A 26873-nucleotide genomic window follows, 5' to 3' on the forward strand; every position below is an offset into this window, starting at 1 on the left:
GCCCCAGCTCTGCACAGCGAGGGACCCCCAAATCCCCCCCCATTTTCTGGGCTCCCCAGGCTCCCCCAAATCCCCCCCCCCATTTTTGGGGCTCCCCCAGCTCTGCACAGCGAGGGACCCCCAAATCCCCCCCCCATTTTTGGGGCTGCCCCAGCTTTGCACAGCGAGGGACCCCCAAATCCCCCCCCCCATTTTTGGGGCTCCCCCAGCTTTGCACAGCGAGGGACCCCCAAATCCCCCCCCCCCCCATTTTTGGGGCTCCCCCAGCTTTGCACAGCGAGGGACCCCCAAATCCCCCCCCACATTTTTGGGGCTCCCCCAATCCTGCCCCAGCTCTGCACAACGAGGGACCCCCAAATCCCCCCCACACATTTTTGGGGTCCCTCCAGGATCCCCCCCCCCCACAATAAATGGGCTGTGCCCGATGAGCAGCGGGCGCGGCCCCCCCCCGAGCCCCCCCCCCCCCCCCCCCCGCGTGACGCCCCCCCCCAAAACCCCCCGTGGGGGTGGGGGAGGGGCCGAGACCCCCCCTCAGTGAGGGGGGGCTGGGGGAACCCCAGAATTGGGGCCATAAAGGAGATTTCAGACAAACCTGGGGCTCTTTATTGAGGGGAGGGGGCCCCCAAATGTCTGAGGGGGGTTTGGGGGTGACATGGGGGGGGTTGGGGGTGACATGGGGGGGTTTGGGGGGGTCCTGGGGGGGATTTTGGGGTGCTCCCCCCACCGAATCCAGTTCATGATGTGGATCCAGGGAGATTCCCAGAGGAACATTTGGGGTTTCTTGGGGTCCCAAACCTCAGGTTGAAGCTCCCAGAGGGTTTTGGGGTTCCCCAGGAGGATTTTGGGGGCTCCAATGGGGATTTTGGGGTTCCATTGGGGATTTTTGGGGTTCCATTGGGGATTTTGGGGGTTCCATGGGGGGATTTTTGGGGTGTCCCCCCCACCTGATCCAATCCCTGCTGTGGATCCAGAGAGGAGATTCCAGAGGAACTTTTGGGATTTTTTGGGGTCCAAACCCCCAGGTTGTGGCTCCCAGGGGGGTTTTGGGGTTCCCCAGGAGGATTTTGGGGTTCCATTGGGGATTTTTGGGGGTTTCAATGGGGGGATTTTTGGGGTTCCATGGGGGGATTTTTGGGGTGCTCCCCCCCACCAAATCCAGTTCATGATGTGGATCCAGGGAGATTCCCAGAGGAACATTTGGGATTTTTTGGGGTCACCCCTGGGTTGTGGCTCCCAGAGGGTTTTGGGGTTCCCCAGGAGGATTTTGGGGTTCCATTGGGGATTTTGGGGTTCCATTGGGGGGGTTTTTGGGGTTCCAATGGGGGGATTTTTGGGGCTTCCCCCCATCCTGATCCAGTCCCTGCTGTGGATCCAGAGAGGAGATTCCCAGAGGAACTTTTGGGGTTTTTGGGGTCCCCCCTGGATTGTGGCTCCCAGGAGGATTTTGGGGTTCCATTGGGGATTTTGGGGTTCCATGGGGGGATTTTTGGGGCTCCCCCCCATCCTGATCCAGTCCCTGCCGTGGATCCAGAGAGGAGATTCCCAGAGGAGCTTTTGGGGTTTTTGGGGGTTTTGGGGTCCCCCCTGGGTTGAGGCTCCCAGGGGGATTTGGGGCAGCCCCGGGGATGATTTTGGGGTACCCCTGGGGTGTCTTGGGTTGGTTTTGGGGTGCCCTGGGGTGATTTTGGGATGTTTGTAAGGCTGGTTTTGGGGTGCCCCTGGGGCTGTTTTTGGGTGTTTGTGGGGCTGTTTTTGGGGTGTCCTCGGGGCTGTTTTTGGGGTGCAGGGGGTTTGTGGGGCTGGTTTTGGGGTTCCCCCGGGGCTGTTTTGGGGTGTTTCTGGGCTGGTTTTTGGGGTGCCCCTGGGGGTGATTTTGGGGTGCTCCTGGGGGTGATTTTGGGATGTTTGTGGGGCTGGTTTTGGGGTGTCCTCGGGGCTGTTTTTGGGGTGCAGGGGGTTTGTGGGGCTGGTTTTGGGGTTCCCCTGGGGCTGTTTTTGGGGTGCCCCTGGGGGTGATTTTGGGATGTTTGTGGGGCTGGTTTTGGGGTGCCCCTGGGGCTGTTTTTGGGGTGCTCCTGGGGGTGATTTTGGGGTACCCTGGGATAATTTTGGGGTGTTTGTGGGGCTGTTTTGGGGGCACCCCCGGAGATGTTTTTAGGGTGCCTCCAGGGATGATTTTGGGGTACCCCGGGAGCTGTTTTTGGGGTACACCGGGGCTGTTTTGGGGTGTTTATGAAGCTGGTTTTGGGGTTCAGGGGGGCTGTTTCTGGGCCTGTTTTTGGGGTTCAGGGGGGCTGTTTGTGGGGCTGGTTTTGGGGTGTTTATGGGGGTTTTAGGGGGGACTGTTTCTGGGGTTCCCCCGGGGCTGTTTTTGGGGTGTTCAAGGGCTGTTTTTGGGGTTCCCCCGGGGCTGTTTTTGGGGTGTTCAAGGGCTGTTTTTGAGGTGTTTATGAGGCTGGTTTTGGGTTGTTTTGTGGCTGTTTTTGGGGTTTGGGGGGGCTGTTTTAGGGCTGTTTTTGGGGTGTTCAATGGCTGTTTTTGGGGTTTGGGGGGGCTGTTTTAGGGCTGTTTCTGGGGTGTTCAAGGGCTGTTTTAGGGCTGTTTCTGGGGGCTGTTTTAGGGCTGTTTTTGGGGTTCCAGGGAGCTGTTTTAGGGCTGTTTCTGGGGTGTTCAAGCGCTGTTTTTGGGGTTTGGGGGGGGCTGTTTTAGGGCTGGTTTTGGGGTTCCAGGGGGCTGTTTTAGGGCTGTTTCTGGGGTTCAGGGGGTGTCTCCCCCTCACTTGATGCAGTCCATGACGTGGATCTGCAGCGTGTCCATGTCCGGCGCCTTGTACTGGCACTTGGGGCAGCACAGCTCGGGCCCCTCCTCGGGGGGGGGGGGCGGCAGCAGCGCCCCAAAACCTGCGGGGGGGGGGGGGGGAGGGGCACGGTCAGACCCTGCCCCGCCCCCCCCGGGGGGTTTGGGGGTCCCGGGCCCCCCCCCTGCACTCACCCGGGGCCGGGGGCGGCTCCGAGTGCCGGTTCCGCATCTCCTCCAGACGGGCCCTGCACGGGAATCGGGGGGCTTGAGGGGAATTTGGGGGGTTTGAGGAGGATTTGGGGGGAATTTGGGGGGTTTGAGAGGTATTTGGGGGGGTTTGAGGGGAATTTGGGGGTTTGGGGGGAAATTTGGGGTAATTTGGGGGGTTTGAGGGGAAATTTGGGGGTTTGGGGGGAAATTTGGGGGGTTTGGGGGGAATTTGGGGGGTTTGAGGGGAATTTGGGGGGTTTGGGGGGAATTTGGGGGGTTTGGGGGGAATTTGGGGGGAATTTGGGGGGTTTGAGAGGTATTTGGGGGGGTTTGAGGGGAATCTGGGGGGTTTGAGGGGAATTTGGGGGTTTGGGGGGAAATTTGGGGGGAATTTGGGGGGTTTGAGGGGAAATTTGGGGGGTTTGGGGGGGGTTTGAGGGGAATTTGGGGGTTTGAGGGGAATTTGGGAGATCTGAGGGGGAATCTGGGGGATCTGAGGGGGAATCTGGGGGGTTTGAGGGGAATCTTGGGGGGTTTGAGGGGAGATTTGAGGGGAATTTGGGGGGTTTGAGGGGAATTTGGGGGGTTTGAGGGGGATTTGGGGGGAAATTGGGGGGTTTGAGAGGTATTTGGGGGGGTTTGAGGGGAATCTGGGGGGGTTTGAGGGGAATTTGAGGGGAATCTGAGGGGTTTGAGGGGGATTTGGGGGGTTTGAGGGGAATTTGGGGGGCTTGAGGGGAATTTGGGGGGGTTTGAGGGGAATTTGAGGGGAATCTGAGGGGTTTGAGGGGATTTGGGGGGTTTGAGGGGAATTTGTGGGTTTGAGGAGAATCTGGGGGGTTTGGGGGAATTGGTGGTGGATTGAAGGTTGGGGGGGATTTGGTGGGATTTTGGGGTGTTTTCAGGGGATTTTTGGGGGTTAGGGAGGATTTAAGGGGATTTGGGAGGGGTTTGGAGGGGATTTGGGGGATTTTGGGGGAGTTTAGGGGGTCTGGGAGGGATTTGGGAGGGTTTTGAGGGGGATTGGGGTGGCTTTGGTGGGATTTGGGGGGATTTTGAGGGGGTTGGGGGGCAGAGATTTGGTGGGATTTTGAGGGGTTTTCAGAAGGATTTGAGGGGGGTCTTGGAGGGATTTGAGGGGGTTCCGGGGTTTCAAGGGGATTTGGGGGGGTTCTGGGGGATTTAGGGGCTTTTGGGTGTTTTTGGGCTGGTTTGGGGATGTTTTGGAGCTGGTTTTGGGGTGTTCCTGGCTGGCTTTGGGCTGGTTTGGAGCTGCTTTTGGGCTGTTGTTGTTGGCGGTTTTGGGCTGTTCTGGGCTCTTTGGGGCTGTTTTCGGCTGGTTTGGGAGTGGTTTTGGGGTGTTTTGAGTTGCTTTTGGGCTGGTTTTGACTGTTTTGGGCTGGTTTTTGGAGCTGTTTTTGGGGTGTTTGGGGGCTGGTTTGGGCTGTTTTGGGTCTTTGGAGCTGTTTTTTGCTGGTTTTGGTCTGTTTTGGGTTGGTTTTTGGCTGTTTTTGGGCTGGTTTTGGACTATTTTGGGGCTGATTTGAGGTGTTTTTGGGCTGGTTTTGGTGAGTTCCTGGCTGGTTTGGGGCTGGTTTTGGGCTGGTTTTGGGCTGTTTTCAGGGTGTTTGGGCTGGTTTGGGGCTGGTTTTTGGCTGGTTTTGGGCTGTTTTCAGGGTGTTTGGGGTGTTTTTGGGCTGGTTTTGGGGTGTTCTGGCTGGTTTAGGGCTGTTTTCAGGGTGTTTGGGGTGTTTTTTGCTGGTTTGGGGCTGGTTTTGGGCTGTTTAGGGCTGTTTTCAGGGTGTTTGGGGTGTTTTTGAGCTGTTTTTGGGGTGTTCCGGCTGGTTTTGGGCTGTTTTCAGGGTGTTTGGGGTGTTTTTTGCTGTTTTTGGGCTGTTTAGGGCTGTTTTCAGGGTGTTTGGGGTGTTTTTGGGCTGGTTTTGGGGTGTTCTGGCTGGTTTAGGGCTGTTTTCAGGGTGTTTGGGGTGGTTTTTGCTGGTTTGGGGCTGGTTTTGGGCTGTTTAGGGCTGTTTTCAGGGTGTTTGGGGTGTTTTTGGGCTGTTTTCAGGGTGTTTGGGCTGTTTAGGGCTGTTTTCAGGGTGTTTGGGCTGTTTTGGGGCTGGTTTTGGGGTGTCAGTGCCGTACCGGGCGCCGTCCCCGCCGAGCCGCAGCCGCAGCTGGTTCAGCTCCTCCTGCAGAGCCTCGCGCTGCCCGTGCAGCTGCTCCCGCGCCGCGCGCTCCGCCTCGAAATCCGCGCGGTAAATGTCGGCCTGGGGACATTGAGGGGGTCGGGAGCCCCAAAACCCATCCAGGGAACCCCGAAATCCATCCAGGGAACCCCCAATTCCACCCCAAACCCCCCCAGTGCCACGCGCTCCGCCTTGAAATCCGCGCGGTAAATGTCGGCCTGGGGACATTGAGGGGGTCAGGAGCCCCAAAATGCAACCAGGGAACCCCGAAATCCATCCAGGGAACCCCAAAATCCATCCAGGGAACCCCAAAATCCACCCCAAATCCACCCAAACCCCCCCAGCACCGCGCGCTCCGCCTCGAAATCTGCCCGGTAAATGTCGGCCTGGGGACATTGAGGGGGTCAGGAGCCCCAAAATCCATCCAGGGAACCCCAAAATCCACCCCAAATCCACCCAAAATCCATCCAGGGAACCCAAAATGCAACCAGGGAACCCCAAATCCACCCAAACCTCCCCCCAGTGCCGCGCGCTTCCGCCTCGAAATCCGCCCGGTAAACGTCAGCCTGGGGATACTGAGGGGGTCAGGAGCCCCAAAATGCAACCAGGGAACCCAAAATCCATCCAGGGAATCCCAAACCCATCCAGGGAACCCCAAAATCCACCCCAAATCCACCCAAACCTCCCCCTGGTGCCGCGCGCTCCGCCTCGAAATCTGTGTGGTAAATGTCGGCCTGGGGATATTGAGGGGGTCAGGAGCCCCAAAATCCACCCCAAATCCATCCAAAATCCATCCAGGGAACCCAAAATGCAACCAGGGAACCCCAAATCCACCCAAACCTCCCCCCAGCGCTGCGCGCTCCGCCTCGAAATCTGCCCGGTAAATGTTGGCCTGGGGATATTGAGGGGGTCAGGAGCCCCAAAATGCAACCAGGGAACCCCAAAATCCACCCCAAATCCACCCAAAATCCATCCAGGGAACCCAAAATGCAACCAGGGAACCCCAAATCCACCCAAACCCCCCCAGCACCGCGCGCTCCACCTCGAAATCCGCCCGGTAAATGTCGGCCTGGGGATGTTGGGGGGTCAGGAGCCCCAAAATCCATCCAGGGAACCCCAAACCCATCCAGGGAACCCCAAAACCCATCCAGGGAACCCCAAACCCATCCAGGGAACCCCAAAACCCATCCAGGGAACCCCAAACCCATCCAGGGAACCCCCAATTCCACCCCAAACCCCCCCAGTGCCGCGCGCTCCGCCTCGAAATCCGCCCGGTAAACGTCAGCCTGGGGTACTGAGGGGGTCAGGAACCCCAAAATCCACTATGGAACCCCAAAATGCAACCAGGGAACCCCAAAATGCAACCAGGGAACCCCAAAATCCACCCCAAATCCACCCAAAATCCATCCAGGGAACCCAAAATGCAACCAGGGAACCCCAAATCCACCCAAACCTCCCCCCAGTGCCGCGCGCTCCGCCTCGAAATCCGCGCGGTAAATGTCGGCCTGGGGATGTTGGGGGGTCAGGAACCCCAAAATCCATCCAGGGAACCCCAAAATCCATCCAGGGAACCCCAAACCCATCCAGGGAACCCCAAAATCCATCCAGGGAACCCCAAACCCATCCAGGGAACCCCAAAACCCATCCAGGGAACCCCAAAACCCATCCAGGGAACCCCAAAATCCACCCCAAATCCACCCAAACCTCCCCCTGGTGCCGCGCGCTCCGCCTCGAAATCCGCCCGGTAAATGTCGGCCTGGGGATATTGAGGGGGTCAGGAACCCCAAAATCCAATATGGAACCCCAAAATCCATCCCAAATCCACCCCAAATCCATCCAGGGAACCCAAAATGCAACCAGGGAACCCCAAATCCACCCAAACCCCCCCAGCACCGCACGCTCCGCCTCGAAATCCGCCCGGTAAATGTCGGCCTGGGGATAGCGCCAGGGGGTCAGGAGCCCCAAAATCCATCCAGGGAATCCCAAACCCATCCGGGGAACCCCAAAACCCATCCAGGGAACCCCAAAATCCATCCAGGGAACCCCAAACCCATCCAGGGAACCCCAAAATCCATCCAGGGAACCCCAAAATCCACCCCAAATCCACCCAAACCTCCCCCTGGTGCCGCGCGCTCCGCCTCGAAATCCGCCCGGTAAATGTCGGCCTGGGGACATTGAGGGGATCAGGAACCCCCAAATCCCCCCCGATCCCCCAGATCCCCCCCCAGCCCCACCTGGAGACCCTGCCCCGGGTTTGGGGGTCTCGGGAGCCCCCCAGGGCCCCCCCAGAGCCCCACCTGTGCCTGCAGCACCGGGATGGTCTCCAGGGCCGCCCGCTGGCGCTCGGCCTCGTCCTTGAGGCGATCGATGAGCTCCTGCTTGAGGGCCAGCGCCGCCTCGGCCGCACGGAGCTGCTCCTGCGTCACCTGGGGGGGACAGGGACACCTGTGACACCTGAGACACCACCTGTGACACCTGAGACACCTGTGACACCTGAGACACCTGTGACATCACCTGTGTCACCTGAGAGACCACCTGAGACACCTGAGAGAGCACCTGTGACACCTGAGACACCTGTGACATCACCTGTGACACCTGAGAGAGCACCTGTGACACCTGAGACACCTGTGACACCTGTGACACCTGAGAGACCACCTGAGACACCCCCCCCACTGCACCCCCGGCACGGCCTCAGCCGCACGGAGCTGCTCCTGCGTCACCTGGACAGGGACAGGGACACCTGTGACACCTGAGACACCTGTGACATCACCTGTGACACCTGAGACACCACCTGTGACACCTGAGACACCTGAGACACCACCTGTGACACCTGAGAGAGCACCTGTGACACCTGAGACACCTGTGACACCTGAGACACCTGTGACATCACCTGAGACACCTGAGACACCACCTGTGACACCTGAGACACCTGAGACACCACCTGTGACACCTGAGACACCTGTGACACCTGTGAGAGCACCTGTGTCACCTGTGACATCACTGTGACATCACCTGTGTCACCCTCCCACTGCACCCCCAGCACGGCCTCAGCCGCACGGAGCTGCTCCTGCGTCACCTGGGGGGGACAATGGCACCTGTGACATCACCTGTGTCACCCTCCCACTGCACCCCCAGCGCGGCCTCGGCCGCAAGGAGCTGCTCCTGCGTCACCTGGACAGGGACAGGGACACCTGTGACATCACTGTGACATCACCTGTGTCACCTGAGAGACCACCTGAGACACCTGAATGGGGGGCACAAGGACACCTGAGACACCTGTGACATCACCTGTGACATTACCTTTGCCATCACCTGTGACCTCACCTGTGTCACCTGGGGGTCACCTGAGGGCACCTCAACCACTCAAGGGGCCACAGGGACATTCCAGATGTCCCCAAGAGGGAATGGAACAGGGACAAGGGGACACCTGCCCTGTGCCCAGGTGTGTCCCCAGGTGTCCCCCCAGGTGTCCCCAGGTGTGTCCCCAGGTGTGTCCCCAGGTGTGTCCCCCAGTTGTGTCCCCAGGTGTCCCCAGGTGTCCCCAGGTGTGTCCCCAGTTGTGTCCCCAGGTGCCCCCAGGTGTGTCCCAGGTGTGTCCCCAGGTGTGTCCCAGGTGTCCCAGGTGTGTCCCCAGTGTCCCCAGGTGTGTCCCAGGTGTCCCCAGGTGTGTCCCCAGGTGTGTCCCCAAGTGTGTCCCCAGGTGTGTCCCCAGGTGTCACAGGTGTCCCCAGGTGTCCCCAGGTGTCACAGGTGTCCCCAGGTGTCCCCAGGTGTCCCAGGTGTGTCCCCAGGTGTGTCCCAGGTGTCCCCAGGTGTGTCCCCAGGTGTGTCCCAGGTGTCCCAGGTGTGTCCCAGGTGTGTCCCAGGTGTCCCCAGGTGTGTCCCAGGTGTCCCCAGGTGTCCCCAGGTGTGTCCCCAGGTGTCACAGGTGTCCCCAGGTGTGTCCAGGTGTGTCCCAGGTGTCCCCAGGTGTTCCCAGGTGTCCCCAGGTGTGTCCCCAGGTGTGTCCCCAGGTGTGTCCCAGGTGTCCCCAGGTGTCCCCAGGCGTCCCCAGGTGTGTCACAGGTGTGTCACAGGTGTGTCCCCAGGTGTGTCCCAGGTGTCCCCAGGTGTCCCCAGGTGTCCCCAGGTGTCCCTGTCCCTCACCTGGCTCCGTTTGTCCCCCTCCAGGCTGGCCTTGATGTGGGCGTCGTACTCCTGGAACAGGTGATGGTAGGCGGCCTGCAGCTGCACCAGCTTCCGCCTGGGGACAGTGGGGACAGTGGGGACACTGGGGACACCAGGGACAGTGGGGACAGTGGGGACAGTGGGGACACTGGGGACACTGGGGACAGTGGGGACACGGGGGACATTGGGGACAGTGGGGACACTGGGGACACTGGGGACACCAGGGACAGTGGGGACACTGGGGACATTGGGGACACTGGGGACACTGGGAACATTGTCTGGGGACACTGGGGACAGTGGGGACAGTGGGGACATTGGGAACAGGGGACAGTGGGGACATGGGAGCTATCAGGGACATTGGGGACATTGGGGGACATTGACTGGGGACATTGGGGACAATAGGGACACTGGGGACAGTGGGGATATCACAGATATTGGGGACAGTGGGGACACTGGGGACATTGTCTGGGGACACTGGGGACACTGGTGACATTGTCTGGGGACACTGGGGACATTGGGGACAGTGGGGGTATTGGGGGACATTGACTGGGGACATTGACTGGGGACATTGGGGACAATAGGGACACTGGGGACACTGGGGACAGTGGGGATATCAGAGATATTGGGGACATTGGGGACACTGGGGACACTGGGGACAGGCAGCCTGCAGCTGCACCAGCTTCCTCCTGGGGACAGGGACTGGGGACATTGAGGGGACATTGGGGACATCAGGGACACTGGGGACATTGGAGACATTGACTGGGGCCATTGGGGACATCAAGGGGACATTGATTGGGGACACTGGGGACATTGACGGGGGACAGGCAGCCTGCAGCCGCACCAGCTTCCTCCTGGGACACTGGGGACATTGATGGGGACACTGGGGACACTGGGGACACTGGGGACACTGGGGACAGGGACTGGAGACACTGATTGGGGACATTGGGGACAGCATCAGGGACAGGTGGCTTCTGTCCTGGGGACACTGCGAGTGCCACTGCCTCCCCCTGACAGGGACAGACGGCCTCGAGCGCCACCAGCTCCCACTGGGACACTGGGGACAGTGAGGGGACACTGGGGACAGTGAGGGGACACTGGGGACACCAATGGGCGTCCCCCGGTGCCACCCCCGCCCACGTCCCTGTTATCACTCACTCCTCCCCAGTGTCCCCATGTCCCCACTGCTGTCACTCGCTCCCCCGGTGTCCCCGTGTCCCCATTGTCACTCACTGTCCCCGTGTCCCCACTGTCACTCACTGTCCCCGTGTCCCCATTGTCACTCACTGTCCCCATTGTCCCCATTGTCACTCACTGTCCCCATTGTCACTCACTGTCCCCGTGTCCCCACTGTCACTCACTGTCCCCGTGTCCCCACTGTCACTCACTGTCCCCGTGTCCCCATTGTCACTCACTGTCCCCGTGTCCCCACTGTCACTCACTCCCCCGTGTCCCCATTGTCACTCACTGTCCCCGTGTCCCCATTGTCACTCACTCCCCCGTGTCCCCATTGTCACTCACTGTCCCCATGTCCCCATTGTCACTCACTGTCCCCCGTGTCCCCATTGTCACTCACTCCCCCCATTGTCCCCATTGTCACTCACTCCCCCATTGTCCCCATTGTCACTCACTCCCCCATTGTCCCCATTGTCACTCACTGTCCCCATGTCCCCATTGTCACTCACTGTCCCCGTGTCCCCATTGTCACTCACTGTCCCCGTGTCCCCACTGTCACTCACTGTCCCCGTGTCCCCACTGTCACTCACTGTCCCCGTGTCCCCATTGTCACTCACTCCCCCGTGTCCCCATTGTCACTCACTGTCCCCGTGTCCCCATTGTCACTCACTCCCCCGTGTCCCCATTGTCACTCACTGTCCCCGTGTCCCCATTGTCACTCACTCCCCCGTGTCCCCACTGTCACTCACTCCCCCGTGTCCCCATTGTCACTCACTCCCCCAGTGTCCCCATTGTCACTCACTGTCCCCGTGTCCCCATTGTCACTCACTCCCCCAGTGTCCCCACTGTCACTCACTGTCCCCGTGTCCCCATTGTCACTCACTCCCCCAGTGTCCCCATTGTCACTCACTGTCCCCGTGTCCCCATTGTCACTCACTGTCCCCGTGTCCCCATTGTCACTCACTGTCCCCATGTCCCCATTGTCACTCACTCCCCCGTGTCCCCATTGTCACTCACTCCCCCCGTGTCCCCATTGTCACTCACTCCCCCAGTGTCCCCATTGTCACTCACTGTCCCCGTGTCCCCATTGTCACTCACTCCCCCAGTGTCCCCACTGTCACTCACTGTCCCCGTGTCCCCATTGTCACTCACTCCCCAGTGTCCCCATTGTCACTCACTGTCCCCGTGTCCCCATTGTCACTCACTGTCCCCGTGTCCCCATTGTCACTCACTGTCCCCGTGTCCCCACTGTCACTCACTCCCCCCGTGTCCCCATTGTCACTCACTGTCCCCATGTCCCCATTGTCACTCACTGTCCCCGTGTCCCCATTGTCACTCACTGTCCCCATGTCCCCATTGTCACTCACTGTCCCCGTGTCCCCATTGTCACTCACTGTCCCCATGTCCCCATTGTCACTCACTGTCCCCGTGTCCCCATTGTCACTCACTCCCCCGTGTCCCCATTGTCACTCACTTCTCCTCGGTGGCCCCGCGCCGCTCCACCCTCAGGGCGGTTTCCAGGTTGGTCACCTGCAGCCGGAGCTGGTCCAGCTGCACCTGATGGCCCTGGGCCACCTCCTCCAGCTGCTGGCACCGCTCGGCGTCACCGCGGGCCCTGCCAGGGACACCAAAGGGACACCACACTGTCACACTGTCACCCACTGTCACCCTGGGCCACCTCCTCCAGCTGCTGGCACCGCTCGGCGTCACCGCGGGCCCTGGGACACCAAAGGGACACCACACTGTCACCCATTGTCACCCTGTGCCACCCTGTGCCACTCTGTGCCACCCTGTGTCACTCTGTGCCACCTCCTCCAGCTGCTGGCACCGCTCGGCATCACCGCGGGCCCTGCCAGGGACACCAAAGGGACACCACACTGTCACCCATTGTCACCCACTGTCACCCTGTGCCACCCTGTGCCACCTCCTCCAGCTGCTGGCACCGCTCGGTGTCACCACGGGCCCTGCCAGGGACACAGGGACACCACACTGTCACACTGTCACCCACTGTCACCCTGTGCCACCCTGTGCCACTCTGTGCCACCTCCTCCAGCTGCTGGCACCGCTCGGCGTCACCGCGGGCCCTGCCAGGGACACCAAAGGGACAACACTGTCACCCATTGTCACCCTGTGTCACCCTGTGCCACCCATTGTCACTCTGTGCCACCTCCTCCAGCTGCTGGCACCTCTCGGTGTCCCCACGGGCCCAGGGGCACCCCATTGTCACCCACTGTCACTCAGTGCCACCCCACTGCCACCCTCCTCAAACTGGTGGCACCACCAGCATCCCTGTGGGCCCGTGTGTCACCCAGTGCCACCCAGTGTCACCTCCCGAGCTGGCGGCACCGCTCAACATCCCTTAAACCCTGTGACATCTCGGTGCCACCCGATGCCACCTGCACAAGTGCCACTCCTACCTGTCCTCCGGGTGCTCCTGCTCCCCCCGGCTCAACTGTGGTGTCCCCTCCCCTTGGGGACATCCCTGAGCCCCCCGTGTCCCCCCAGGTGTCCCCGTGTCCCTCCATACCCCTCCAGGTGTCCCCAGGTGTCCCCAGGTGTCCCTCTGTCTCTCCATGTCCCTCACCTGTGCTCCAGGTGTCCCCATGTTCCCCCCAGAAGTCCCCAGGTGTCCCCGCCATGTCCCTCCAGGTGTCCCCGTGTCCCCCCATACTCCTCCAGTGTCCCCAGGTGTCTCCCTGTCCCCCCAGGTGTCCCCGGGCATTCCTGTGTCACCCCCAGGTGTCCCCATGTCCCCCTGTGTCCCCCCAGGTGTCCCCACCTGCGCTCCAGGTGTCCCCAGGCATTCCTGTGTCACCCTCAAGGTGTCCCCCCATGTTCCCCAGTGTCCCCATGTCCCCCAGGTGTCCCCAAGGGTCCCCAATGTCCCCAGGTGTCCCCACCTGCGCTCCAGGTGCTCTCTCTCTGCCCGGCTCTGCAGTGGTGTCCCCAATGTCCCCGTGTCCCCCCAGGTGTCCCCAAGGGTCCCAATGTCCCCAGGTGTCCCCACCTGCGCTCCAGGTGCTCTCTCTCTGCCCGGCTCTGCAGTGGTGTCCCCAATGTCCCCAATGTCCCCCCAGGTGTCCCCATGTCCCCCAGGTGTCCCCACCTGCGCTCCAGGTGCTCTCTCTCTGCCCGGCTCTGCAGTGGTGTCCCCAATGTCCCCAATGTCCCCCCAGGTGTCCCCATGTCCCCCAGGTGTCCCACCTGCGCTCCAGGTGCTCTCTCTCTGCCCGGCTCTGCAGTGGTGTCCCAATGTCCCCATGTCCCCCCAGGTGTCCCCAATGTCCCCGTGTCCCCAGGTGTCCCCAATGTCCCCAGGTGTCCCCACCTGCGCTCCAGGTGCTCTCTCTCTGCCCGGCTCCTCTCCAGGCGATTTTGGCTCTCCCGGAGCTCCCCCAGCAGCGACGTCACCTGGGCCTGGACCTGGGCCTTGTCCTGCTGGGGACACCGACAGGGACACTGTCACCCCTGTGTCACCCTGCTGGGGACACCGACAGGGACACTGTCACCCCTGTGTCACCCCCTGTGTCACCCTGCTGGGGACAGGGACAGGGACACTGTCACCCCTGTGTCACCCTGCTGGGACAGGGACACTGTCACCCCTGGGTCACCCTGCTGGGGACACCGACAGGGACACTGTCACCCCCTGGGTCACCCTGCTGGGGACAGGGACACTGTCACCCCTGTGTCACCCTGCTGGGGACACCGACAGGGACACTGTCACCCCTGTGTCACCCCCTGTGTCACCCTGCTGGGGACAGGGACAGGGACACTGTCACCCCTGTGTCACCCTGCTGGGGACAGGGACACTGTCACCCCTGGGTCACCCTGCTGGGGACACCGACAGGGACACTGTCACCCCTGTGTCACCCTGCTGGGGACAGGGACACTGTCACCCCTGTGTCACCCTGCTGGGGACACCGACAGGGACACTGTCACCCGTGTCACCCTGCTGGGGACACCGACAGGGACACTGTCACCCCCTGGGTCACCTGGGGACAGGGACAGCGACACTCACCCCTGTGTCACCCCCTGTGTCACCCTGCTGGGGACAGGGACACTGTCACCCCTGGGTCACCTGGGGACAGGGACAGCGACACTCACCCCTGTGTCACCCCCTGTGTCACCCTGCTGGGGACAGGGACACTGTCACCCCTGGGTCACCTGGGGACAGGGACAGCGACACTCACCCCTGTGTCACCCCCTGTGTCACCCTGCTGGGGACAGGGACAGGGACACTGTCACCCCTGTGTCACCCCCTGTGTCACCCTGCTGGGGACAGGGACAGGGACACTGTCACCCCTGTGTCACCCCCTGTGTCACCCTGCTGGGGACAGGGACACTGTCACCCCTGGGTCACCCCCTGGGTCACTTGGGGACAGGGACACTGTCACCCCCCTGCGTCACCCCCTGGATCACCTGGGAACAGGGACAGTGACACTGTCACCCCCTGGGTCACCCTGCTGGGGACAGGGACACTGTCACCTCTGTGTCACCTGGGGACAGGGACAGGGACACTGTCACCCCCTGTGTGTCCCTAGCTATCCCCTATCCCCAGGTGTGTCCCCAACTGTCCCCACGTGCCTGGGGCTGTCCCCAGGTGTCCTCGTGTCCACAGGGATGTCCCTGGTGTCCCCAGGTGTCCCCAGTACCTCCAGCTGTCCCCAGTGTCCCCAGGGCTGTCCCCAGCTGTCCCCAGGTGTCCCCCTGTGTCCCTATGTGTCCCCAGTCCCCGGTAGCTCCAGCTGTCCCCATGTGTCCCCAGCTGTCCCCAGCTGTCCCCGTGTCCCCAGGTGTCCCTGGTACCTTCTGCTGTCCTCAGGTGTCCCCAGGGTTGTCCCCAGGGTTGTCCCCAGGGTTGTCCCCAGCTGTCCCCATGTCTCCCAGTGTCCCCTGTCCCCCTGTGTCCCTGTGTCTCCAGTACCTCCAGCTGTCCCCCTGGAGGGGGGGTGTCCCCAGATGTCCCAGATGTCCCCAGATGTCCCAGATGTCCCCAGCTGAACCAGCTGTCCCCAGGGCTGTCCCCATGTCCCCTGGGTACCTTCAGCTGTCCCCATGTCCCCTGTGTGTCCCCTGGGAACCTCCAGCTGTCCCCAGTGTCCCCAGGGCTGTCCCATGTCCCCGTGTGTCCCCTGGGTACCTCCAGCTATCCCCAGTGTCCCCGGTGTCCCCTGTGTGTCCCCCGTGTGTCCCCATGTCCCCATGTCCCCGTGTGTCCCCTGGGTACCCCCAGCTGTCCCCGTGTGTCCCCATGTCCCCGTGTGTCCCCTGGGTACCTCCAGCTATCCCAGTGTCCCCGTGTCCCCTGTGTGTCCCCCGTGTGTCCCCATGTCCCCATGTCCCCGTGTGTCCCCTGGGTACCCCCAGCTGTCCCCGTGTGTCCCCATGTCCCCGTGTGTCCCCTGGGTACCTCCAGCTGTCCCCGTGTGTCCCCATGTCCCCGTGTGTCCCCTGGGTACCTCCAGCTGTCCCCGTGTGTCCCCATGTCCCCCCCGGGTACCTCCAGCTATCCCAGTGTCCCCCGTGTGTCCCCTGTGTGTCCCCCGTGTGTCCCCAGTGTCCCCATGTCCCCGTGTGTCCCCCGTGTCCCAGGGCTGTCCCCGTGTGTCCCCATGTCCCCAGTGTCCCCGTGTCCCCCGTGTGTCCCCATGTCCCCCCCGGGTACCTCCAGCTGTCGCCGCAGTCCCTGCAGCTGCAGCTCGGCCGCGCGGGAAACGTCCTGAGCGCGGAGCTCGGCCACGGCCACGCGGGAGCGCAGGGCCACCAGCCTGGGGACAGGGACACCAGCGTCACCTAATGTCACCAAACCCACCCCACGCGGGAGCGCAGGGCCACCAGCCTGGGGACAGGGACACCAGTGTCACCAAATGGCACCAAACCCACCCAATGCGGGACCGCAGCCGCCAGCCTGGGGACAGTGACATCAAGGGTCATTGGTGTCACCAAGGGTGGCCAAACCCTGCCCAACACCACCTGTAGGGCCACCAGCCTGGGGACAGTGACACCAGTGTCACCAAGGGCCACCAAACCCTGCCCAACACCACCCGCAGGGCCACCAGCCTGGGGACAGGGACACCAGCGTCACCTAATGTCACCAAACCCTGACCAACACCACCCGCAGGGCCACCAGCCTGGGGACAGGGACACCAAGGGTCACCAGTGTCACCAGGGCTCACTGGCGTCACCAAAGGTCATTGGTGGCACCAAACCCACCCCACGTGGGACTGCAGGGCCACCAGCCTGGAGACAGGGACATCGCTGTCACCAAGGGCCACCACACCCTGCCCAGCACCACCCGCAGGGCCACCAGCCTGGGGACAGGGACACCGGTGTCACCAAGGGTCATTGGTGGCACCAAACCCACCCCATGCGGGACCGCAGGGCCACCAGCCTGTCACCAAATGGCACCAGGGGTCACCAAATGGCACCAAACCCACCCCATGCAGAACCGCAGCCGCCAGCCTGGGGACAGTGACATCAAGGGTCATTGGTGTCACCAAGGGCCACCAAACCCTGCCCAACACCGCCTGTAGGGCCACCAGCCTGGGGACAGGGACATCCATCAAGGGTCACCAATGGCATCAAATGGCACCAAACCCACCCCACGCGAGAGAGCACAGCACCGCCAGATTGGGGACAGGGACACCGGTGTCACCAGTGTCACCAGGGCTCATTGGTGTCACCAAACCACGGCCACAGAGGACCGCAGGGCCACCAGCCTGTCAGATGGCACCAGTGTCACCAAATGGCACCAACCCTGCCCAATGCCATCTGCAGGGCCACCAGCCTGGGGACAGTGTCACCAGTGTCACCAAGGGCCACAAAACCCTGCCCAACGCCACCCATAGGGCCACCAGCCTGGGGACAGGGACACCAGTGTCGCCAAGGCTCATTGGTGTCACCAAACCCTGCCCAACGCCACCCATAGGGCCACCAGCCTGGGGACAGGGACACCAGTGTCGCCAGGGCTCATTGGTGTCACCAAACCCTGCCCAACACCACCCATAGGGCCACCAGCCTGGGGACAGGGACACCGGTGTCACCAAGGGTCACGAGGGCTCATTGGTGTCACCAAACCCACCCCACATGGGCGTGCAGGGCCACCAGCCTGTCCCCAGGTGTCCCCAGACCATCCCCAATGTCCCCAACACCCTCAATGCCCCAGGTGTCCCCAACGTCCCCAATGTCCCCAACGTCCTCAATGTCCCCAGTCCCCCAATGTCCCCAGACTGTCCCCAACGTCCTCAATGTCCCCAGTCCCCCAATGTCCCCCAGTGTCCTCGCTGCTCCCATTGTCCCCAATGCCCCCAGGTGTCCCAAATGTCCCCAGACTGTCCCCAACATCCTCAGTGTCCCCAATCCCCCAATTGTCCCCCCAGTGTCCTCACTGCTCCCATTGTCCCCAATGTCCCCAGGTGTCCCCAATGTCCCCAGTCCCCCCAGTGTCCCCCCAATGTCCCCAGTGTCCCAAGTGTCCCCAATGTCCCCAATATCCCAATCTCCCAATGTCTCCCCAATGTCCCTGGTGACCCCAGTGTCCTCAACGTCCCAAATGTCCCCAGTGTCCCCAATATTCCCAGTGTGCCCAATGTCCCTAGGTGTCCCCAATGTCCCCAGTGTCCCCCATTGACCCCAATATCCCCAATGTCCCCAATGTTCCCATTCCCTTCAATGTCCCCAATGTCCGCAATCCCCCAATCCCCCATTGACCCCAATGTCCCCAATGTCCCAAGTGTCCTCAATGTTCCCCAATGTCCCCAGGTGTCCCAGTGTCCCAATCCCCCAATGTCTCCCCAATGTCCCTGGTGACCCCAGTGTCCTCAACGTCCCAAATGTCCCAGTGTCCCAGTGTTCCCAGTGTCCCCAGTGTGCCCATTCCCGTCAATGTCCCCAATGTCCCCACTGTCCCAATCCTCCAATGTTCCTGTTGACCCCAGTGTCCTTAATGTCCCCAATGTCCCCAGTGTCCCCAATGTCCCAGTGTGCCATTCCCGGCAATGTCCCCATTGTCCCAATCCTCCAATGTCCCCGCTGTCTCCAGGTGTCCCAATGTCACCAGTGCCCCCAATGTCCCCCAATCCCCCCAGTGTCCTCAGTTGTCCCCAATGTCCCAGTGTCCCCATTGCCGCCATTCCCCCCACTGACCCCAGTGTCCCCAATGTCCCCACTGTCCCCAATGTCCCCAATGTCCCAATGTCCCCAATCCCCCCACTGACCCCGTTATCCCCAACATCCCCAATGTTTCCCCAATGTCCCCAATCCCCAATGTCCCCAGTGTTCCCAATGTCCCCAAAGTCCCCAATGTCCCCATTCCCCCTTTGACCCCAATGTCCCCAACAACCCAATCCCCCCGTCTCCTCAATGTCCCCAACGTCCCCACTGAGCCCAATGTCCCCAATCCCCTAATCTCCCCAATGTCCCCACTGTCTCCATGCGTCCCCAATGTCCCCATTGCTTCCAATGTCCCCAGGTGTCCCCAGTGTCCCCCATTGACCCCAATGTCCCCCCAATGTCACTGGTGACCCCAGTGTCCCCAACGTCCCAAATGTCCCCAATGTCCCCAGTGTGCCCATTCCCTGCAATGTCCCCGTTGTCCCCAGTGTCCCAATCCCCCAATGTCCCCCAGTGTCCTCACTGATCCCATTGTCCCCAATGTCCCCAGGTGTCCCCAATGTCCCCAATCCCCCAGTGTCCCCCATTGACCCCAATATCCCCATGTCCCCAGTGTTCCCATTCCCTCCAATGTCCCCAACGTCCCCAATGTCCCAAGTGTCCCCAATGTTCCCCCAATGTCCCCAACGTCCCCAATGTCCCAAGTGTCCCCAATGTTCCCCCAATGTCCCCAGGTGTCCCCAGTGTCCCAATCCCCAATGTCCCCCCAATGTCCCTGGTGACCCCAGTGTCCTCAACGTCCCCAAATGTCCCCAGTGTCCCCAATGTTCCCAGTGTGCCCATTCCTGGCAATGTCCCCATTGTCCCCAGTGTCCCCAATCTTCCAATGTCCCCGCTGTCTCCAGGTGTCCCCAATGTCCCCAGTGTCCCCATTGCCCCCAGTGTCGCCATTCCCCCCACTGACCCCAGTGTCCCCAGTGTCCCCAATGTCCCCAACATCCCCAATGTCCCAATTGTCCCAACGTCCCCAGTTCCCTCCAACATCCCCAGTGTCCCCAGTCTCTCAGTGACCCCAATGTCCCCAATCCCACAATGTCCCCAGTGTCTCTCAAATTGTCCCAATGTCCCCAATCCCCCAGTGTCCCCAGTGTTCCTCCAATGTCCCCAATATCCCAATCCCCCAATGTCCCCAGTGTTCCTCCAATGTCCCTGATGTCCCCAGAGTCCCCAGTGTCCCCAACGTCCCCAATGTCCCCATTCCCCCTTTGACCCAATGCCCCCAATATCCCCAATGTTCCCCCAATGTCCCCAGTGTTCCCAGTGTCCCCAACATCCCCAATGTCCCCATTCCCCTTTGACCCCAGTGTCCCCAACGTCCCCAATCCCCCAGTGTCCTCAATGCCCCAACGTCCCCACTGAGCCCAATGTCCCCAATCCCCAATGTCCCCAGGCTGTACCCATTGTCCCCAATGTCTCCAATCCCCCAATGTCCCCAAAGTCCCCAGTGTCCCCATTCTCCCTTTGACCCCAATGTCCCCAACGTCCCCAATCCCCCAGTGTCCCCAATGTCCCCAATGTCCCCAATCCCCCAATGTCCCCAATGTCCCCAATCCCCCAATGTCCCCACTGTCTCCACGCGTCCCCAATATCCCCATTGCTTCCAATGTCCCCAATGTCCCCAGTGTCCCCAATGTCCCCAGTGTCCCCAATGTCCCCATTGTCCCCAATGTCCCCAGTGTCCCCAGTGTCCCCAGTGTCCCCAGTGTCCCCAACTCACTCAGCCTCAGCCTCCGCCAGGCGCTGCCTCAGCTGCTCCTCGGAGCTGGGGGGACACGAGGGGGGTCAGGAGGGCTTGGGGACATCGGGGAGTCCCCAGGGGGGACAGAGGGGACATTGGGGGGACATTGGGGGACATTGGGGCTCACCTGGGCTCCGGGGGGGCCCCGGGGGGGGCCTGGGGGGGCTCCGGGACAGCGGGGACATCGTCCAGGGGAGGGGACACCGACAGGGGCTGTGGGGACATCAGGGGGACACTGGGGACATTGTCCAAGGGAGGGGACACCGACAGGGGCTGTGGGGACATTGGGGACATCAGGGGGACACTGGGGACATTGGGGACATTGGGGACACTGGGGACATTGTCCAAGGGAGGGGACACCGACAGGGGCTGTGGGGACAGTGGGGACATCAAAGGGACACTGGGGACATCGTCCAGGGGAGGGGACACCGACAGGGGCTGTGGGGACATTGGGGACATGGGGGACACTGAGGGGGGGGGCTGTGGGGACAGTAGGGACATCAATGGGACATTGGGGACGTCCTCCAAGGGAGGGGACACCGAGACGGGGGGGCTGTGGGGACATCAGGGGGACATTGGGGGACACTGAGGGACATCAAGGGGACATTGAGGGACATTGGCGGTTCCCCAGGGGGACACTGGGGACACTCCAGGGGGACATAAGGGAGATCTGGAGGATGTTGGGGGACATCAGGGGGACACTGGGGACATTGCCCAAGGGAGGGGACACCGAGAGGGGGGGCACTGGGGACACTGGGGACATCAGGGGGACACTGGGGCCAGAGAAGGGACACTGGCAGGAGCGGGGAGGACACTGGGGGACAACTGGGAGCAGTGGGAGGGGTGTGGGGGACACGGGGGGGACACAGGGGTGGCACAGAGGGGACACGGAGTGGGGACACAGCCGGGGGGCCACACCTACCTTGGTGCTGGTGTCAGGGGCGCTCCTGCAGCTGTCCCCAGGGTCCCCGAGGCTGTCCCCGAGGGTGTCCCTGATGTCCCCAGGGCCGTCCTTGGTGCCCTCACGGGTGTCCCTGATGTCCTCAAGGCTGCTCTCGGTGTCCTCGGGGCCGTTTTTGGTGTCCCCAGGGCTGGCTTTGGTGTCCCCAGGGCTGGCTTTGGTGTCCCCAGCGGTGATGCTGATGTCCCCAAGGGTGTCCTCGGCGGTGTCCCTGATGGCCCTGGGGGCATCCTTGGTGTCCCCAGCAGTGTCCCTGATGTCCTCGGAGGTGTCCTTGGTGTCCCTGGAGCCGCCCTTGCCGTCCCCAGGTGTGTCCCTGCCGTCCCCGGGTGTGTCCCTGCCGTTGTCAGCGCCGTCCCCAGGCGTGTCCCCGCTGTCCCCAGGCGTGTCCCCAGCGCTGTCCCCGCGCTGTCCCCGCAGGTGCAGCACCAGCTGTCGGGCCTGGCCCCAGCGGCCGCGCAGCAGCTCCCGCTCCCCCCGGCGCTGCAGCTGCAGCCGGCGCAGCTCGTCCAGGCGCTGCCGCAGGGACTGCGTGCAGTGACACAGGGCACCTGGGGACATTGGGGACATTGGGGACATCATTGGGGACAGGCACAGCTCGTCCAGGCGCTGCCGCAGGGACTGCGTGCAGTGGCACAGGGCACCTGGGGACATTGGGGACATCATTGGGGACATCACTGGGGACTGCGTGCAGTGGCACAGGGCACCTGAGGACAACATGGGGACATTGGGGACACCACTGGGGACTGCGTGCAGTGACACAGCGCACCTGGGGACAACATGGGGACATTGGGGACATTGGGGACATCACTGGGGACATCATTGGGGACAGGCACAGCTCGTCCAGGCGCTGCCGCAGGGACTGCGTGCAGTGGCACAGGGCACCTGGGGACAACATGGGGACATTGGGGACATCATTGGGGACATCATTGGGGACTGTGTGCAGTGACACAGGGCACCTGGGGACAACATGGGGACATTGGGGACAGCATTGGGGACATCATTGGGGACTGCATGCAGTGGCACAGGGCACCTGGGGACAACATGGGGACAGCATTGGGGACATCACTGGGGACATCATTGGGGACTGCGTGCAGTGACACAGGGCACCTGGGGACAACATGGGACATTGGGGACAGCATTGGGGACATCACTGGGGACTGCGTGCAGTGACACAGGGCACCTGGGGACAACATGGGGACATTGGGGACATCATTGGGGACTGTGTGCAGTGACACAGGGCACCTGGGGACAACATGGGGACATTGGGGACATCATTGGGGACATCATTGGGGACTGTGTGCAGTGACACAGGGCACCTGGGGACATTGGGGACATCATTGGGGACATCATCAGTGACATTGGGGACATCGTTGGGGACATCATCAGGGACAGTGTGCAGTAACACAGGGCACCTGGGGACATTGGGGGACAGCATTGGGGACATTGGGGACAGTGTGCAGTGACACAGGGCACCTGGGGGCACCAAAGGATATCGGGGACACTGGGGACAGTGTGCAGTGACACCGGGCACTTGGGGACATTGGGGACATCATTGGGGACTGCGTGCAGTGGCACAGGGCACCTGGGGACATTGGGGACATCATCAGTGACATGGGGGACATCGTTGGGGACATCATCAGGGACTGCGTGCAGTGGCACAGGGCACCTGGGGACATGGGGACAGCGTTGGGGACATCAGGGACAGCAGTGACACCAGGCACCTGGGGACAGCAGCGGTGACATCATCAGGGACAGGGGACAGCACTGGGGACATTGGGGACAGCAGGGACAATGTGCAGTGACACAGAGCCCTGGGACACAGGGGACAGCACTGGGGACATTGGGGACAGCAGGGACAGGGGACAGCAGGGACAGTGTGCAGTGACACAGGGCCCTGGGACACAGGGGACAGCACTGGGGACATTGGGGACAGCAGGGACAATGTGCAGTGACACAGGGCCCTGGGACACAGGGGACAGCACTGGGGACATTGGGAACATTGGGGACACAGAGCTCCTGAAGACACCACGGGGGACATCGACAGGGACATTGGGGACATCAGCAGGGACACGGGGGACATCGACAGGGACAGGGGGCACCGGGGACACTGGGGACATTGGGGGGACATTGGGAACCTTGGGGACATCAATGGGGACACAGGGGACACTCCTGGGGACACCCGCAGTGCCCTCCCAGTCTCCCCCAGTTTGACCCCAGTCCCTCCCAGTGCTCCCAGTCCAATCCCAGTCCCCCAACTTCCCATTCCCAGTTCCCCCCAGTCCCTCCCAGTTTGACCCCAGTCTCTCCTAGTCCCCGCAGTCCCCTCCCAGTGAGCCCCAGTCCCTGCAGTCCCCTCCCAGTCCCCCCCAGTTTGATCCCAGTCTCCCCCAATCCCCCCCAGTTTGGTCCCAGTCCATCCCAGTTTCCCAAGTTTGATCCCAGTCCCTCCCAGTTCCACCCCAGTCCCCCCCAGTCCTCCCCAGTCCCCCCAGTTCCATCCCAGTCCGCCCCAGTCTGATCCCAGTCCCCCTCAATCCCCTCCCAGTCACTCCCAGTCCCCCCCAGTTTGGTTTCAATTCCCTCCAGTCTGATCCCAGTTCCATCCCAGTCCCCCCCACTTTGATGCCAGCCGCTCCCAGTCCCCCCAGTCCCCTCTAATCCCACCCCAGTCCCTCCCAGTCCCCCCCAGTTTGATCCCAGTCCCTCCCCAGTCCCTCCCAGTTTAAATCCAGTCCCCCCAAATCCCCTCTCATTCCCCCCCAGTCCCTCCCAGTCCCCCCAGTTCCATCCCAGTCCCCCCCAGTTTGATCCCACTCCACCCCAGTCCTCCCCAGTGCCCCCCAGTTTGATCCCAGTCCCCCCCAGTTTGATCCCAGTATGCCTCAATCCCCTCCCAGTCTATCCCAGTGCCCCCCAGTTTGGTTTCAATTCCCTCCAGTCTGATCCCAGTTGATCCCAGTCCCCCCAGTCTGATCCCAGTCCCCCTCAATCCCCTCCCAGTCACTCCCAGTCCCCCCCAGTTTGGTTTCAATTCCCTCCAGTCTGATCCCAGTTCCATCCCAGTCCCCCCCAGTTTGATCCCAGTCACTCCCAGTCCCCCCAGTCCCCTCTAATCCCACCCCAGTCCCTCCCAGTCCCCCCCAGTTTGATCCCAGTCCCTCCCCAGTCCCTCCCAGTTTAAATCCAGTCCCCCCAAATCCCCTCTCATTCCCCCCCAGTCCCTCCCAGTCCCCCCAGTTCCATCCCAGTCCCCCCCAGTTTGATCCCACTCCACCCCAGTCCTCCCCAGTGCCCCCCAGTTTGATCCCAGTCCCCCCCAGTTTGATCCCAGTCTGCCTCAATCCCCTCCCAGTCTATCCCAGTGCCCCCCAGTTTGGTTTCAATTCCCTCCAGTCTGATCCCAGTTCCATCCCAGTCCCCCCAGTCTGATCCCAGTCCCCCTCAATCCCCTCCCAGTCACTCCCAGTCCCCCCCAGTTTGGTTTCAATTCCCCCCAGTCTGATCCCAGTTCCATCCCAGTCCCCCCCACTTTGATGCCAGCCGCTCCCAGTCCCCCCAATCCCCTCTCTGTGCCCCCCAGTCCCTCCCAGTCCCCCCAGTTGGATCCCGGTTCGATCCCAGTGCCCCCGTTCCCCGTTCTCACTCCTCAGCTCGCGGTTCTCCGCCCGCAGCCGCTGCAGCGCCTCCGCCAGCGCCGGCTCCGCCTCGGGCCCCGGCTGCACCATGTCTGCGGGCCGCCGCCAGCGCCCGCCGCTCATGGGCGGCTGCGGGGGCCGGGGCGCGGTTCGGGCCCGGTTCGGGGCCGAGCTCGGGCGGGTTTGGGCCCGATTCGGGGATTCTGGGCCCGATTCGGGGATTCTGGGCCCGATTCGGGGATTCTGGGCCCGATTCGGGGATTTTGGGCCCAATTCGGGGATTTTTGGGATCCCGGCGGCGCCGCCGCTTCCTGCTTCCGCCGGAAACGCGTGACGTCACCGCGCCCCGCCGCCACTTCCGCCTCGGTAAATGTCATGGCGGCGCCATAGCAACGCCGAGAGGCGGAGAGCGCTGATTGGTTACGCCTCCTTGTGTAGCTCCTCCCGCGCTCGGCGGTGACTGGTTGGTAGGGGAAGAGGATTGGCGGTGATTGGTTGGTGAGATAAGAGGCTCGGCGATGATTGGTGGATAAAGGGTGAGGGAGCGGCGGTGGGCGTGGCCTCTGTGAGGGGATGGGGAGCCGCGCGAGCGTGGGGGAGGCGGCGCGAGAGCGGCCGGAGCGGGAAGGTGCGGGCGGACCGGGAAGTGATGAGGAAATTTGGGGAAATTTAAAGAAATTCGGGCAAATTCGGGGAAATTCCGGAGGACGTGAGGGGATCTGGGCTCTAAAATGGCCCGGGGGGTCCATGAGGGCCTGGGGAGCAGCGTCAGGAGGGAGCTGAGGGGGAATGTGGGGGGTTTGGGGCGGAAATGGGGGGGGTTTGAGGGGAATTTGGGGGAAAATTGCGGGGAATCTGGGAGATTTGGGAAATTTAGGGGGGGATTTGGGGGGAATTTCGGAATTTGGGGGGAATTTAAGGATTTGAGGGGAATTTGAGGGAAGATTGGGGGGGAATCTGGGAGATTTGAGGGGATTTGGGGGAAATTTGAGGGGGATTTGAAGGGAATTTGGGGATTTAGGGGGAGATTTGGGGGATTTGGGGTCAGTGAGGGCGGAAATTGAGAGTCTGGGAGTGTCCAGGGCTCCGGGCGAGGTTGAGGGTCAATTGATGGGGGGTGAAGGCGGAAATTGGGGAAATTTGGGGAGATTTGAGGGGAATTGGGGGCTCCGTGAGGTCCCGGGGGGTTGTGGGGAATGGGGAGGGGGCTCTGAGGGGTTTTTGGGGGGCTGGTGGGGAAATTGGGGCGGATTTGGGGGGACAATGGGGGGAGGGCGTGTCCGGCCCCACCCCGGCCACGCCCCAACGTCCCCCAAATCCCGCCCCCAAATCTCAAATCCCACCCCAAAATTCCGCCCCAAAATCCCCGAATCCCAAATCCCACCCCAAAATCCCCGATTCTACCCCCAAATCCCAACCCCGAATCCCCGATCCCGGCCCCAAATCCCAAATCCCTCCCCCAGGTCTCAAATCGCACCCCAAAATCCCCGATCCGAACCCCAAATCGCAAATTCCCCTCCTCCTAATCCCAAATCCTCCCCCCCAAATCCCTGATCCCGCCCCCAACCCCCAAAATCCCAAATCCCAACCCCAAAATCCCAAATCCTGCCCCCAAATCCCAGCCCCAAAATCCCAAATCCTACCCTGAAATCTCAAATGTCACCCCCAAATCCCCAATCCCAAATCCTGCCCCCAAATCCCAACCCCAAAATCCCAAATCCCAACCCCAAAATCCCAAATCCTGCTCCCCAAATCCCTGATCCTGCCCCAAATCCCAACCCCAAAACCCAAATCCCCTCCAGATCCCAAATCCTGCCCCCAAATCC

At 61.9% G+C, this 26873-nt stretch overlaps 2 protein-coding genes and 1 long non-coding RNA gene across 3 annotated transcripts in view; 1 reads left to right on the forward strand and 2 right to left on the reverse strand.

Annotated features, from left to right (window-relative positions):
- Positions 1-2448: 2448 nt before the first annotated feature.
- Positions 2449-25170, reverse strand: IKBKG (inhibitor of nuclear factor kappa B kinase regulatory subunit gamma). The gene is made up of 12 exons (XM_063182379.1): positions 25056-25170; positions 21371-21960; positions 20576-20661; positions 20428-20472; positions 16204-16306; positions 13867-13976; positions 12013-12153; positions 9345-9441; positions 7496-7624; positions 5155-5279; positions 2992-3044; positions 2449-2900 (listed from the first exon to the last, which is right to left on the reverse strand). Exons 1-12 carry the CDS (start codon positions 25168-25170, stop codon positions 2776-2778), a joined length of 1719 nt encoding a protein of 572 aa, XP_063038449.1. The 3' UTR covers positions 2449-2775.
- LOC134433551 (uncharacterized) lies at positions 22040-23025 on the reverse strand. The gene is made up of 3 exons (XR_010031625.1): positions 22995-23025; positions 22179-22294; positions 22040-22116 (listed from the first exon to the last, which is right to left on the reverse strand). It is a non-coding gene; the product is annotated as an uncharacterized LOC134433551 (long non-coding RNA).
- A 454-nt stretch (positions 25171-25624) lies between the features above and the next one.
- G6PD (glucose-6-phosphate dehydrogenase) overlaps positions 25625-26873 on the forward strand; it is a 33583-nt gene continuing 32334 nt past the window's right edge. The window contains 1 exon segment of the mRNA XM_063182369.1: positions 25625-25675. The gene's annotated coding sequence lies outside the window, so the exon portion shown is untranslated.

Source organism: Melospiza melodia, unplaced genomic scaffold, assembly GCF_035770615.1.
Source record: "Melospiza melodia melodia isolate bMelMel2 unplaced genomic scaffold, bMelMel2.pri scaffold_202, whole genome shotgun sequence".
In the NCBI taxonomy this organism is placed as follows: Eukaryota; Metazoa; Chordata; class Aves; order Passeriformes; family Passerellidae; genus Melospiza; species Melospiza melodia.